General features: G+C 33.3%; 2 protein-coding genes across 3 annotated transcripts; both read left to right on the top strand.

The window, feature by feature from the left end:
- Nucleotides 1-2,686: 2,686 nt before the first annotated feature.
- On the top strand, nt 2,687-9,568 carry LOC110648409 (adagio protein 1). Its single transcript, XM_021802628.2, has 2 exons — nt 2,687-3,193; nt 7,686-9,568. Exons 1-2 carry the CDS (start codon nt 2,949-2,951, stop codon nt 9,292-9,294), a joined length of 1,854 nt encoding a protein of 617 aa, XP_021658320.2. The 5' UTR covers nt 2,687-2,948; the 3' UTR covers nt 9,295-9,568.
- A 1,999-nt stretch (nt 9,569-11,567) lies between these two features.
- On the top strand, nt 11,568-15,154 carry LOC131175538 (uncharacterized). Of its 2 annotated transcripts, none has more exons than XM_058140090.1 (4): nt 11,568-11,946; nt 12,244-12,341; nt 14,717-14,776; nt 14,867-15,154. In XM_058140090.1, the coding sequence occupies exons 1-3, from the start codon at nt 11,694-11,696 to the stop codon at nt 14,768-14,770; spliced, it is 405 nt and encodes a 134-aa protein (XP_057996073.1). In that variant the 5' UTR covers nt 11,568-11,693; the 3' UTR covers nt 14,771-14,776; nt 14,867-15,154. The 2 variants fall into 2 exon arrangements, with proteins under 2 accessions (XP_057996073.1, XP_057996072.1); XM_058140089.1 differs by having other exon boundaries at nt 14,852-15,154.
- Nucleotides 15,155-15,607: the final 453 nt, after the last annotated feature.

The following is a 15,607-nucleotide window of genomic DNA, read 5'->3' as shown; positions in this document are numbered from 1 at the left end:
GGTGGGTTGTCTCAAGCTTGCCTTAAGCTTTCATGGAGGAATGGGTTAGGGAGAGGGAAGATGAGAGTCACGGCTGGAAATGGGAAAGGAAAGAAACAGATTGGTTTCTTCAAATTTTCAGCCCATTTTATGCTTTTTAAGTGGTTTATGGACATATGTCACAATGTGATTGGGTGGGAGTGCTTTAGTGATATTATGTGATATCATAATTGACATTTTCTTTCATTTTCTTTTCATTTCTTCTCTACTCATTTTCAATTTAATTTTTAGCAATATTTATTCACATTTTATGTCATAATAATTATTTACTTAACTGAACAAGTTGGTTAAAAATTATCTCTGAAGACGAAATGACCAAAATGCCCTCTGTTTGGCTTAACAGACTAAAATTGTCTGTACCGATTGAAAAATTTTTCTAAACATTTTCTTGACATTCTAATGCCATAGAAACCTCAATGACTCTTCTCTGGAGTCCCAAAAACTATTTTATAAATTTTCTCCCAGGTCTAAGGCTACTAGTTACGAGGACCGCAACTTCCCATTGGGTTACCCATCGCTAAAGCACTGGCTCACTGAACTTGGTTGTATTTTATTTCTAAAATTTTTCTACATTTTTCTTGTTAATATTTGAGTTAATTATGGTTCCTCACTTTAGTTTAAATATTTTTCTAAACGTTCTAGCTGTCCTGACCGACACCAGTCATCGAAACAGTAGAATGTACGGAATGGATACAGTGAGGGTGTTACATTGGAGGTAGGGGTGAGCATTCGGTTCAAATTGAATCGAATTGAATTAAATTATAAAAAAACGAATTATATATTTTAGAAATCGAACCGAATCGAAATAGGTAAAAAATCGAATCGAATTGAACCATTCTATTTGGGTTCAGTTCGGTTTAAATCGATCAGTTTTGATTTTTGATTGATTTTTTAATTTAGACTTTATTTTCAAGTTATTTGGTCTAATTTTAACATTGGTTTGAACCTAATAACCATTAGTCAATGAAATTAAGTAATTAATATATATAAAATTAAATATAATTCATAAATTTCTCATAAAAATAAATCAATTCAAAAATTGATTCGGTTCGATTTGATTCAATTTGAACATATAAAGTACTATTCGGTTCGGCTCGGTTTAACCGATTTTTTTCTCTTCAAAACCTAACCGAACTGAAATAACTGAAATATTTATAATGTAAAACCGAATCGAACTGATTAAATTTAAAATTGAACTGATTGAACCAAATTGACTTGGTTCGATTTGATTTTTCAGTTTAAACCGAAATCTCTCAGCCCTAATTGGAGGGAGAGGATAAGGGTTTTGGAGTTGGTTTCTCAATCCCATTCTTATTATAAAAGTTTTATCTCAACGTATTTATTTTATATATATATAAAATAAAATATTAATTTAATTACTTAACCAAAAAATAAAATTTTATCAGTAATTAATATTGTAATTTAATTAGTGAAACATAATATATAAATATTTAAAATGTTTTCATATCCATGTTGGAAAATTTTGTCACATCTACAATAAAATTATAAAATAAATTTTTTTAAAATATAATAATTTATTTTTTTTTAAAATTATATATTGTATGAGCATTAATTTAAATTTTAAGCCTATTAATATATTCAGTGTTAAATAATTAATAGTGATATATTATTAATATTAGCACAACTCTTTTCGCATCCTTTGTACACTTCCTCCTCTCCATAGCACTATTTCCCTTACAACACGTTTGAAGGTTACTGTCGGCCTTTCGTTTTTATTATTATCATCTTAAAAAATAAAAAATTGAAATACCCCGCTTGTCCCTTCCCTTCCCCACCTCCTTCGCTCTCACTCCCATTTTCCTTGACAGTTCCCCCCTCTCTTTCTTTCTTTTTACGGCAACCACCCAAAATAGCCACACATTGTGCCTCCTCCACTGGCAATCTCAATGTCTGATGATACAAACAGAGGTGAGTGAGGCGTTAAATGGTGATGGCAACAACTTGAATCGAGGGGAGAGAAAGGAGAAATCGCACTACTTTTTTTAGCCAAAATTCGACGTTTCGGATTTCGAATGGTCCTACTTATGCCAACGCTGTATTCCCTTTCCCTTAGGTTTCCATTCCCAAACAACAGCACCGAAAATCAATGCCGGAGGAGAGAGAAATACAGACGCTTTCAGCTTGATTTCAGTCAACTAGTAGCTTATTCGGACGATTAAAACTGGGCATTGTGACTTATGTTCTGCACACTTCGATTTGGCACATATAATTTACTCATGTTTATAATTTATATCTTAAAAATTTTATCGAGATATACATATTATATTGTTGTGAGTCGACTCGTTTATGAGTTAGTGAGCCAACTCATTCATAAATTAATTTTATTATAGATATATACATAAAATTTATGATCATTATAATTTAATAATTATTATTAAATTACCATGATATTAAAAATATAATAATTTTCTTTCTTTATTTTTCTTTTTATTAAAATATACAAAATACATAATTCACTAATTTCTTTTCTTTTTTCCATATGAAAAAAAATCTATAAAAAAATAATAATTTTCTTTCTCTTATAAATTGATATAAATTTATTTTTTATAATTCCAATCATTTTTCCTTATCGAACTTTTATTTCCATAAAGAGGCTTTAAATTTCAACTCGAATTTAACTCAAGCCATAGGCGAATTTGTGACCCGCTCTCTCTCTCTCTCTCTCTCTCTAAAAATAGCTATGTTGTCAAACATTGCCCGCCACTCGTTGTCTCGCCATCTTGATTTCCTTTGCACTTTGGACACAACTAACTGTTTCGCACTCCCTCCTCTGTAAAATCCATTTTGATCCTTGTAATTCTCTTCCAACCCTTTTCTTCTTTTTGTCAGTTTTTGCTTCTTTCATTCATGGGTTAGATTATTTTTTCCCTTTTGCCTCGATTCTCGTAATGGAGTGGGATAGTAATTCGGATCTCAGTGGGGACGAGGATGACGGATTCACGCTTAACGATGATGCTGATTCTGGTGGTGCTGCTGGTCCGCTCCCTTTCCCTGTTGAGAATTTGCTCCAAACGGCGCCTTGTGGGTTCATTGTCACTGATGCGCTAGAGCCTGACCATCCTATTATCTATGTCAACACTGTTTTTGAGATGGCTACTGGCTATCGAGCTGAGGAAGTGCTTGGGCGTAACTGGTTAGCGTTCCTTTTTTTCGCTCTCCCTTGAATTTTTGGGTATTAGGAGATAGCTTATTCAAGTGTAGGGTTTTCCTAATTGGGTGAGAAATGGCTCATTTTGATGATGTGATTGCTTTTTTAAGTTTCTTAGTTTGTTTTTTGCGTTGGTTCTTGAAAACCCACTTCTGTTCTGGGTTTTTTTTTTTAGGAAACGAATGCTAGCTGCTTCAACATATTTCAGGGGGCTCCTGGGTTTCAGATGTAGGGTTTTTGTGTTTAGTGTAGGAATGAATATTGTAGAGTTAATGTTTTGCTAACTGATGTAGGCGAGCTTAGACTCTGGTAACTAGAAGAAAGGAATAGGATAATTTTAAATACTTCTTAATATTTTATAAATATGGCTTGCATTATCTCAGGCCATCAAAGCCCCTACTGAAAATTTGGGTTTTCTCATTTCTGAAATCTCTAAAACAGATGCTTGCTTCAATTAGTTCAAGAAGCTGGCAACTTTTTGGCCTTTTTCTTCTTTTGTGTTGTTGTTAGTTCGTTCACAGCACAAGCTAAGTCATTAGTTTTCTTGAGTTTAGGCATTTTTATTAGGGGCCAAATTTCCTTGTCATTTGTGTTGTGACATACACAAACATGTATGAAAAATCCATTTGTTTGCTAACACGAACTGAGCTATAATTTATGGCATGTTTGAGAAATCTGCCTGTTGATGCTCATGAAAAGCACTGATTTTTGTAGTTTGTGAAATGTACTTGAAGAGGTTTAATATTTGTTAGGCTAATTTGGAAATCAAAGATGTTTGTTTCTTAGTGGAACATTGAATGCATAGCAAGTTAAATTAATCAGAACCTGTTAACTGTGAGCCCAATTGTGGATGAAAATTTACCAGAAAAGGTGAGGGGAATAAATGCTAGGGAATATTTGGGTTTAGAGATGCTTGAGGGTAAGGAAAAGGTATGTGATTATGCATGGAGAAACACTCAAGTTATGGGCAGATTATTCCAGCAAATAGTAACTGAATGAAGCTACTTTTGGGGATTATTGACTTGCAGGCTCATGGGTTCTGGTACTGGACTTTTAGAGAATGTGTTAGTGATTTAGAGCATAGGTAAACAAGGGCTGTGCTGCACAAGTTTGAAGAAGAGAATAGTGTGAATTTTTGAGGAAAAGATAGCTGGTATTTTATATTAAGGAGTTGTTTACTTTTTTTTTCAATGTACAGTACAACATAGATATTCTTTGGATTTTTGTGACATTTTAGCGTCTAGAATCTTGATTGCAATTATATTTCTTTCCCCTCTCATCTATTATTATGAAGTACCATCTTGTGGTGAATGTGAAGCATGATGAATTGGGTATTGATTATTGGTTTGAGGTCATGATTTACCTTCAAATTAATGCAAAAGTAGATCAGAGAATATTTTTAGGATTCATTATAGAGCATGCCGGAATTTGCCCTTTTCTTCTATGTTATTCTGGTATTCATCAAAACTACGTGAATTCTATATGTTTATCTTGCCATTTAGTTTGAAGAGGCTTAAGGAAATAATCCTGTGACTTTATCATGTTGGCTTGAATCATTTTAGTTTTGGCTACCATAATAAAGTGTAGCAAAGCAAAGATCCTTATTTGTAACCAGTTCTCATAAATGGATAGTGCCAAATGCAGGGTTGATGCTATACTTCAATCTTTTCTCCCTCAATTCATTAAATCCTTTTGAGCCATCAGTCTTTCCCATCTAAGGCTTTAATGGAGATTAAATGGTGTATTGTTTACATCTGGCAACATTGCATTCTATAAGAAAGATGCCCATGTATGTTAGGAGGGTATGCATTCAATGGTGAATTTTTGGAGTTTCTCAACTAGTTTAATCAAAATAAAGCAGAAAATTGAGTCATTCCACTTCTTAGGTTTGTTTCAATATTGGGCTATGATAGTGAAAAAACAGCATTGGTTTTCTAGTTTGGTTTAATTTGGCAATTAAACCAACCTGCACCTTGCTTGAGAATTTATATTCACGTTTTTACTTGAAAAGAAATACATGCAGCTTTACTATTTATTGTATGTGTATTGTTTACCTTCTTGTTTTCAGCAAGATATATGTTGTATCCATGGACGACTAGGAGTAAACGTTGATCTTTGATGTTCCATTATATTTTTATATTTGAATAACTTTAATTGAGGTGAAAAAAAATCTTCAATTTTAGGCTATGGTCTCTTTGTGGAAAATATTTTACAAGGAAAACATTTTCTGGAAAAATCACTTATTTTTTCTGTTGTTTATTAACAACATTAAAAATCAAATGGATTTTGTTTAACAAATGACTGAAAATATTGGGATCTACATGAATGCCATATTTTTCTATTGATAGTTTATATGAGAGAAAACTGAACAAAAAGAAAAGGTTGTGCTTGTCATAGGCAATTAGCAGTGGTTTGTGGACTAGTCAACATGTGCTTTTATAGTTTCCTTATACATTATTGTCTTTTTGTGATTTGTGAGTTGCTAATAGTCTGGAAAATGGCTTAGTTTTCTTGTTAGGAAAACATTTTTCACTTACCAATCTTTGAAGTGCCTCAAATACTAGAAATGTGGAAAATGTTATGTATGAAGATATTTTTCCATGAAACAAGCAGGGCCCTTAAGTATAAATTTTAGAACTTCCATTAAATTATATTTGATTATCTAAAAAAATGAAATTGGAACAAGAATCTTGGAATAGGAAACAACCATTTCCAATCCTATTTTAGAAGTGAACCAAATGTGCCCCTTGTTATCATTGAACTCCTACAATTGTACGGGCTACAACTGGGAGATTACCAAAAACAACAATTCTGACAGCACATCTATTACATAATGCAATTGCCATTACAGATATTGTAATGTCTATGGTGATATTTAGTTTTCTTAAAAATCTGAACATATTGTTATTAAGTACTATATTCTGTATTTTAAGTTTGAAAGGATTAAATAACAGGTTCAATATGTCAGTTAATTAATGTGTATTAATGCCTTAGCACTGGCATAAATAGGATTTGCATCAAGTTCAGAAAGTTGTACAATTACGGTCCTTGAAAAAGAGACTTGGAGTTAGTTCTTTCCTTTAGCTTTTTCTTCATAAAGTGTATGCTTCGAAGCCTCAAACTTGCAACCTATTGCAAGCCTAAAACTCCTACAAATCAAAAGAAACATGAGAAAATTATTAAACTTTTCTTCCCTTTCTGTTCAGGGTATTTATTAGATGTTTTGACTAAGGGGCTCTATAAATTTGTTTTCAAGATTACGAAAAACAACAGTTCTGACAGCACATCTATTACATAATGCAATTGCCATTACAGATATTGTAATGTCTGTGATGATATTTAGTTTTCTTAAAAATTTGAAGGTATTGTAATTAAGTACTAAATTCTGTATTTTAAGTTTGAAAAGTTTAATTAACAGGGTCAATGTATCAGTTATTTTGTATTAATACCTTAGCACCAGCAGAAATAGGATTCGCATTAAGTTCAGAAAATTCAACAATTACGATCCTTCAAAGAGAGACCTGTAGTTAGTTCTTTCCTTTAGAGACCTGTAGTTAGTTCTTTCCTGTAGCTTTTTCTTCATAAAGTTTATGCTTGGAAGTTGGAAGCCTCAAACCGGAGCCTATTGCAAGGTTAAAACTCCTACAAATCAAAAGAAACATCAGAAAATTATTACACTTTTCTTCCCTTCCTGTTCAGGGTCTATATTAATGTTTTGATTGAGGGGCTTAGGGCTCTATACATTTGTTGTCATTATTGTGTGTTCTAATCAGTAAGTTTCTGAGCTGTTTTGTAATTTATTGCTTCTAACTTAACATTAAGTAGTAAAGAGTATTAAAATGGACTAGGAATGTACAGATTTCAGGGTTTTCATGGCTGGCTTAACAGAGCTTTGGACTCTTCTAAATTATGGTTCCTTTTTCTAGCTCTAGTTATGAAGGCTTTTCATATATATATATACATGTATCTTCTTCTTCTTTCTTTTTTTCCTTTTTTTTTTTTCCCTTTTGCTTTGTACAATATTCTGTTGTTTTATTATCATTGTATTCATAAATATTATTATTTACTTTATGAGAGTTATTGAAATGATATGCATGTAGTGTATTCATATCTGTGTTTTTCGTTTTCAGAATTGTGCATTGTTTGATGACTATAAGTTAGTCTGGGTGTGTATATATTTTGTATGGATCTTTCTAGTCCGTGGCGGATTACTTTGTAGGAATGCATGTAATTGTACTTTTTCTGTATTTCTCTCTTAACAATGTCCATCCCCCCCTTTTATATCTATCTATCTATCTATTACTGGTAGCTTTTATGATCTTGAATATTCTTGTTCATCACAGCTTAGGTGCTATTTTTTTTTTTTTTCAACAGCCACTTCTTGCTATGTAGAGGTCCATTTGCCAAAAGAACTTGAATATCCTTGTTCATCACAGCTTAGGTGCTAATTTTTTTTTTTCCTTTTTTGTTTCAACAGCCGCTTCTTGCAATGTAGAGGTCCATTTGCCAAAAGAAGGCATTCATCGGTGGATTCAACAGTGGTTGCAGAAATAAGAAAACACCTTGAGGAGGGCATTGAATTTCAAGGTGAATTATTGAACTTCAGAAAAGATGGATCTCCTCTAATGAACAGGTTGCAGCTTACTCCAATATATGGAGATGATGAAACAATAACTCATGTTATTGGAATCCAATTCTTCACAGAAGCAACTATTGATCTAAGTCCTGTGCCGGGTTCTTCATTAAAGGAGCATGCAAAATCAGCTGATCGATTTCGTTCTGGTTTTTCTACTTATTGTCCTATCCCAGTACGGGACTGCAGTGTTTATCGCGGGGTTTGTGGGATACTGCAATTGAGTGATGAGGTGCTGTCTATCAAAATACTTTCACGTTTGACACCAAGAGACATTGCATCTGTAGGTTCAGTCTGTACGCGACTCTATGAGCTGACTAAGAATGAGGAGCTTTGGAGAATGGTTTGCCAGAATGCTTGGGGTAGTGAAACTACTCGTGCTATAGAGACTGTGCCTGGTGCAAAGAGACTTGGATGGGGTCGCCTTGCAAGAGAATTAACTACTCTTGAAGCAGCAGCCTGGAGAAAGCTAACTGTTGGAGGTGCAGTTGAACCCTCAAGGTGCAATTTTAGTGCTTGTGCAGTAGGGAATCGAATCGTCCTTTTTGGAGGGGAGGGTGTTAACATGCAACCAATGAATGACACCTTTGTGATGGATTTGAACTCCAGCAATCCTGAGTGGCAACATGTCCAAGTGAGCTCCCCTCCTCCTGGACGGTGGGGTCATACTCTTTCTTGTGTTAACGGGTCTCGTTTGGTAGTCTTTGGAGGTTGTGGAAGGCAAGGCTTACTTAATGATGTCTTTGTTTTGGATTTGGATGCTAAACCTCCAACATGGCGTGAGATTTCTGGATTGGCTCCACCACTCCCACGATCATGGCATAGTTCCTGCACTCTTGATGGCACCAAGTTGATAGTCTCTGGCGGGTGTGCAGATTCTGGAGTACTTCTTAGTGATACATTTCTGCTTGATCTATCAATGGAAAAACCTGTTTGGAGGGAGATTCCAGTAGCATGGGCCCCGCCTTCTCGGCTAGGTCACACTCTTTCAGTTTATGGTGGAAGGAAAATATTGATGTTTGGGGGTTTGGCCAAAAGTGGGCCCCTTCGATTTCGTTCGAGTGACGTTTTCACTATGGATCTAAGTGAGGAGGAACCATGTTGGAGGTGTGTAACTGGGAGTGGAATGCCAGGTTCTGGAAACCCTGGGGGTGTAGCTCCTCCTCCAAGGCTTGATCATGTAGCTGTGAGTCTTCCAGGGGGTAGAATCGTAATCTTTGGTGGTTCTGTTGCTGGTCTTCATTCTGCTTCGCAACTGTACCTCCTTGACCCAACAGATGAGAAACCAACATGGAGGATTCTAAATGTACCTGGGAGACCCCCAAGATTTGCTTGGGGACACAGTACCTGTGTTGTCGGAGGGACGAGGGCTATAGTCCTTAGTGGTCAAACTGGGGAGGAGTGGATGTTAAGTGAGCTCCATGAGCTGTCCTTGACGAGTTACATTATTTGATTCGCAAAAAATGTATTGGCAAGCTGTGGCAAAGGAATCACCTGAAGCCTTCAACTTGATAATTTCTTGAAAACTCAGTTGAGAGGTTAACTAAAAACTTTTGACAAATGTTGCTTTGGTCAGGACTTTGTATCAGGTGGTTGTCGGTTATTTGATTTTCTTGTACAAGGTTGTTCTGGCTCCAGATGAACTTTCATAAGGTGACTGAAATCTCAGAAAGTAGAAAGCAGCTGAAAATGTCAAAAATGAATGTGAAAAATAGCTGGTTCTTGTATTCTCCTGCAACTTTGCAGGCTCTTTTGTTTGCTGACCATTCTGTTTAATGGAGTGTATTTGTTCAAAAAAAGAAAAAAAAAAATCAGAAAGCGGCCAATATTCATATGAGAAAGACACATTGAGGAAAGGAATCACCTCAAGGATCCATCAACGCCATGCACAGCAGTACTTGATATGAACATTTTTTGTTAGTTAACCATTAAAAGAAGTTAAAAAATTTAAAATGTGTGTAAAATTTTTAAAAATTTAAAATACATGTAAAATTTTTAAGATATCACCATTTAAAAAAAATTATCCTGGAAAAATAATTATTTAAAGAGACATTTTAAACCATTTTTTTTTCCAATTTTTTTTAAAAAAAACCCCAAAACGTTTTTTAAAACACTATTAATAGTGCATTTTAAAAATTTTATATGCATTCTAGATTTTTTTTTAATGCCTTTAACAATTAATTAATGAAAAAATAGATGAAAAAATTAAATTGTTCAAAAAATCAAAAAGCAAAATGATTGAATTAACTTAATTTTTAAACAGTAGAGGTATATTAATAAATATGATACACTTCTTAATAAAATTATCATTATTAATAAATATGATGTATTCTTAATAAAATTATGATAATTTTATAAAAATATAAAATTTCATATAAGTTATGTATACACACTTTTTACATGTGATGTGAAAAATTATAAAATATTCTAATTCATCATATATTTATAAAAATTTAATTATGATGTAGACCTCATTTAATTATGAGAGGAATATGTCCTTAAGGGTATATATGCTCCTGAAACACTTAATAAAACATAAAACCATTTCACATGTGAAACACTTAATAAAACATTGTCACATGTAATGGGTATGCATGGAGGGCTCGTTGCACACTTATTTGAAGTTTTATATAACCTTTTAAATGTACATGGGTCGACGATGATGCCTAGTCTCCTTACACTGATAAGGTTTTGCTGGCTATATGCCTAGATGTGCTGAAGCTAGTTCAAGTCTGGTACGTTTCAAAAGCTGTGTCGTAATTTATCAACCCTAGCGTTTGGTAAGATGATTTGCTTAATCTCCATTCGGTTATTGAATAAGTGAAAATAAAAAGGCCCGAATTAAAGTATTTTTTATATATAATGATAAATATAAAATTTATTTTCAATTATTTGAAATTGTTCTAAATCCTAATATTATTAGTATTACTTAAAAGAGCCTAAATTCATTTAATTTTATATATTTTAATTAATAATCTATATAAAAAATATTTTGATTAATAATTTATATTTTAAAAATTTAATAATCTCATAAAATATTTAAATTCATTTTTATATAAAATAAACTAGTTAAAAATTATAATGAACTAGTTAAAAATATAAAATATATTTTTAAAATATTTTTGTGTTTTTTTATTAAATTTAAGAAACTAATATTATAATTAATTAAAATTAAAAATATAAAAAATATTACTGTTATATTTTCATATAATAATTAAAATAAAAAATTTTAAAAATAATTTCCATTAATTTTCATATTAAATTAAATATCTTAAAAATATATTTAATTTTAATTTTGTAATAAATCAAACATAAATAAAAATTTACCATTTCATTTTTTATTTTATTCAATTGTAATTCTAATATTGATTTGATTCCAATATGCAAACTAACAATCCTAAAACTCATTACCAATTCTACAATGTGTTTTCTAATAAATTAACATCTTTAAAATTATAAAAATTTAAATTTATATTTTTATTGACAATAAGAGAATATTTTTTATTAATAAAATAAAACTTCGAACAAATAATTATTTCAATTTAAAAATAAGTAAAAATTGGATTTTGAGATAAAAATAAAAAAAATAAAACAAAACAAAATAAAAAGAAGTAGATATGAAAAGCCAAAGATCTAGCAACTTGGTATGCGTGCGCTGTTCACTTCGCACTGCGTAGACCAAACGGTCCAAACCCACCCTTTTTAGATTCTATCGACCACTCTCACTCTTTCTTTACTCTTCTTCTTCCCCAAGAGGAAGCCAGCTCTCTCTCTCTCTCTCTCTCTCTCTCTCTCTCTCTCTGGTACTTTTCTTCCATTTTCTATCACTTTCCTTATCGTTTTCCTCTCACAATGCCAATCAACAAGGACCCATCTCCTCCTCCTCCTATGATCGGGAAAATGGGGCCCTATACTGTCTTCAAGACCCCTCCCTCCACCCCTAAACCGGCGGAGCCCCCTGTCTTTGATTCCCCTAAAAAAGTGGTTTCTCCGCCTCCTGTCCAACCGCCTCCTCAGCAAATAGATAAATCTGTTTCTACTTGGCATTTGTCAGATGGGTCCGTTTCTGGTTTCTTCAGAAATGCTGTGAACAAAGTGCAAAACGGTTTGTAGTTTCTTCTTGTTTCTTTCTTTTGTTTCAATGCATTACAAGTCATGACTCTCTCTCTCTCTCTCTCTCTCTCCCTCTCTTGATGTTGGTTTGGTTTGATGAATTTGCTTTAATGACTTGTTCCTTACAAAATGTAATATTTGTATGCTGTTTTAGTTTTCGGATAGGGGGGATGAGCTCGATTAAGAGTTTGTCAATGGAATATTTGGGATTTTGTGGACTTATTTATTCTTCACTTGTTTTTATTGACAACAAGCTTGAATGGTCTTTTCTTTTATGCGTTATTTGCAGCGCATTCGAGCTTAGATGAGCATTTGGCACGTTGGTTTGGGTTAAATCAGTCGAAGTATCAGTGGGCTTTGGATGATTATTATGAGAACAAGGAATTGGTAAGTTGGATTGCACGTATGATAGATTTTTTAGTTATTTTGTTGTTCATCAATTATCTGTTATACTGTTTATAAAATTTGTAATGTAAGTCTTAATTGAATGACTTAATGTACTTTTCTCGTATCCCTGCGATTGATTCTTTTTAGGAATATATTTGTGCAGCGTTAGATTTGACTGCTCTAATTATGTATCATATTAAGTTTGGTAGAATGAATTATTGTTGAAGTTAAAGGGAAGTAGCTTAAAACCAACTGCTTTTTAATTCTTACACTTTTCTCTTCATATGCTTTTCTCTCAGTCTTTTTCTTTATCATTCTTACTTATACAACAACCAAGTATAATTGTCATGGTAATAATCACTTCCTGATATCATTCTGTTGCTTGTTCTAAAACATTATCTGAGTTGTTGATTGGTTTTTCAGTGTGTATGCGTTTGCTCACTATCAGTTGCTTGATCTCAGTTCTGGAAGCTAGTTGCACTGACTATATGAGATTTATGTTATTCTTCGGAATTATTGTAGCAAAACCAATAGTGTTTATGCAATGCTATGATAATCGAAAGTGAGAGCCTTGCCATGATAATCTATTGGCTTGTACTTTAGCCATAAATCCTTTTGAAGGATTCACTTTATGTGCATCCTAAGTGGAAAATGAATTGGCTTTGAGCTCATTAATAGAGAAAAGTATTTGTTATTTTGAAAAGTAGGTTCTCCTCTAATGGGGGTAAATACCAATTAATATGCTCTTCAATTTGACATGTGTATATATATATATATATATATATATATATATATATATATATATATATATGAAGGTTGGGGTGGTGGTGGGGTGGGTGTGTTTGTTGGGGGGGGTGGGGTGGGAGTGGTGGTGCATGAGAAAGAGGAGATATAGGGCCAATTTAGCATTGAGTTTCAAAGCAGCAGAAGCTGCTTTTTGAAAAAGCATCATATATGAAGGGTTGGGGTTGGGTGGGGTGGGTGGTGGGGGGGTGTGTTTTGGGGGTGGGTGTGGGAGGGGTGGTGCATGAGAAAGAGGAGATATAGGGCTAATTTAGCATTGAGTTTCAAAGCAGCAGAAGCTGCTTTTTGAAAAAGCATCCTTTAGATGCTGCTGAAAAAGCAGTTTGAAAATGTTGTTTGGCTGTTTTTAAATTTTTATGACTAAAATATATCAAAATTCACTTAAAAATAAATTTTAATGGCATGCAATTAATGTATTTAAGGTGCTGCTTTTATGAACAGCTAGTTAGACATCAATGCCAAACTGGCTTGTAACATACTTATCTGGTTTAAAAGTCAGATGCTGACTATTGATTGAATAAATAGCAATTTGTATGCTCCCCAAGTTGTTCACTACTTTTCAACATCGAGATTACTGCACAAGATCATTCCCTTTTTTTCTCCTTGTAAGTATTTAGACTTTTGTGAAGGTAGATAAACTGCAATATAAGATAAAGGCAAATTACCCCCATTAAAGGTAGTCACTGCCTTTCATGAAAATAAATGACTACTTATATGCAGTCCAATTGTTTTGTTCTGGATCTTGATGAGAGAAATTTCATTGGAAACCTGCTTCTGAAAATCAAATAGCAGTGAATGCCTCACAAGTCACAATGCTTTAATTCAAATGTTTTGTTATATGCACTCTTGACTTCTATTGTTACCATTGTTTATGGGAACACTATTGGTGGCCCTGATTCATTCTGCATCTAACAAAATGCCAAACAAAACTCTGGCCCCCACCTTCTCTTCTCTTAAGAGACTTGTAATTTCTGTTGGTCTTTCTTAATTCAGAGATAATAAGTGTATAACATATTGTTGAATAAGAGAAATGAAAATATTTTGTTCTTTCATATTTGTTGAACCAGGTTTTCTTTTGTCCCTTAACATAAAAAGAAAATAAAAATAGTGAAAAACAAAAGAGAATGGTTATTCTTTGATTCACTTCATTCAAACTCGTCAATCAAGTATTGTAGATAAGTAGTTTTAGGTTTTTTAGTTGAAAACTAGAGTTATTCTTTGATTCAGCGAACATTTGTTTTTTTTTTTTTTTTTCTTCCCCCTACATATGAGGGACCCATAAACTATGACATATCCATGTATACTTGTTTTCTTCTGATGGAAACCATGGATGTGGCATTTGTATGGTCTGACGATTGAACTTGTTAATGTGATTGCGTTTTAATGGGTTGTTCACTAGATTTTTGGTTTTGTTATTCGTTCAATTGTCCTTACTGTTAATGTGCATATCTATTAGTGTACGCTTACTACATATTGTTCTGGTTTTCTGGTCTTTATGATTCTCTTCCTTAGATATTGTTAGTGGGTGAATCTCTTACCTCGGAGATTTTAATTTCTTTCTTGGATTGCAGGGAAAAGATGAAGCAAAACCTAAAGAAATATTAAGCAAAGTACAGAGTGTGTAGCATATGGTAAGGCTGGTAATATGACATTTCTTATCAGTTTCCTGTTTTACCATATGCTTATCATTCGATTTTGACCAACAGATTGCTGGTATGGAGTTTTTAAATTGCGCGAAAATGCATGTTGAATCACCCTTATATTACCATATCTACAGACCTAATATATGGAATATCAAAAGTACCTCTGGATTGTTAAAGGGAACGGTCGTTTGGGTTTCTAGAGATCGGCTTGCTTGCAATTTGCTGCTACTTATTGCAGCTGTTAAACAAGTTTGGCTGTGGTGTATTAGGCTGTAAGTTATGTGATCTCTTTATATGTCAAAATTTTTTGTTCATGGACTTGATGAGTTGCAATCAAATTTGAGTAATCCAAGTTGTTGAGATGTATTAATTGTTGTTATCTGTACTTGTACACCTGACTAAAACATTTACCAGCAGCAATTATGTTGTGGCCAAGCTTGGGATTATGTTTCAAAATCTGAACACGCCATGAGTATTATTTTTTAAATTAAAATTTATTTCAAATTCGATTATATACTCATAAAAACCTGATCTATTGTCATCCTTAATCTAAATAAAGCCTTAGCAACATGGCAAGAGAAGCCCATCAGGTTTTCACTTAGCAGGTTGAAGAATTCACCAATTGGGTGTTAGGGCCTAACGAGTGCCGTCTTCTCTTAAAAATATCACACCGCTAAGCATATCAAACCGCTAATGCTGCGTATTGAATTTAGTTTGATTCTATTAAAAATCTTGATTTTGTACAACCCACCTTGAATCGAATTAAATTGGTTGGGTAATCAGATGAACCGGTGAATTTGGCCGATTTTAAACTAGTCA

The sequence above is a fragment of the Hevea brasiliensis genome, chromosome 17 (assembly GCF_030052815.1).
Source record: "Hevea brasiliensis isolate MT/VB/25A 57/8 chromosome 17, ASM3005281v1, whole genome shotgun sequence".
NCBI lineage: Eukaryota > Viridiplantae > Streptophyta > Magnoliopsida > Malpighiales > Euphorbiaceae > Hevea > Hevea brasiliensis.
The sequence above is the reverse complement of the archived record's forward strand: the minus strand, read 5'-3'. Positions and strand labels throughout refer to the sequence as shown.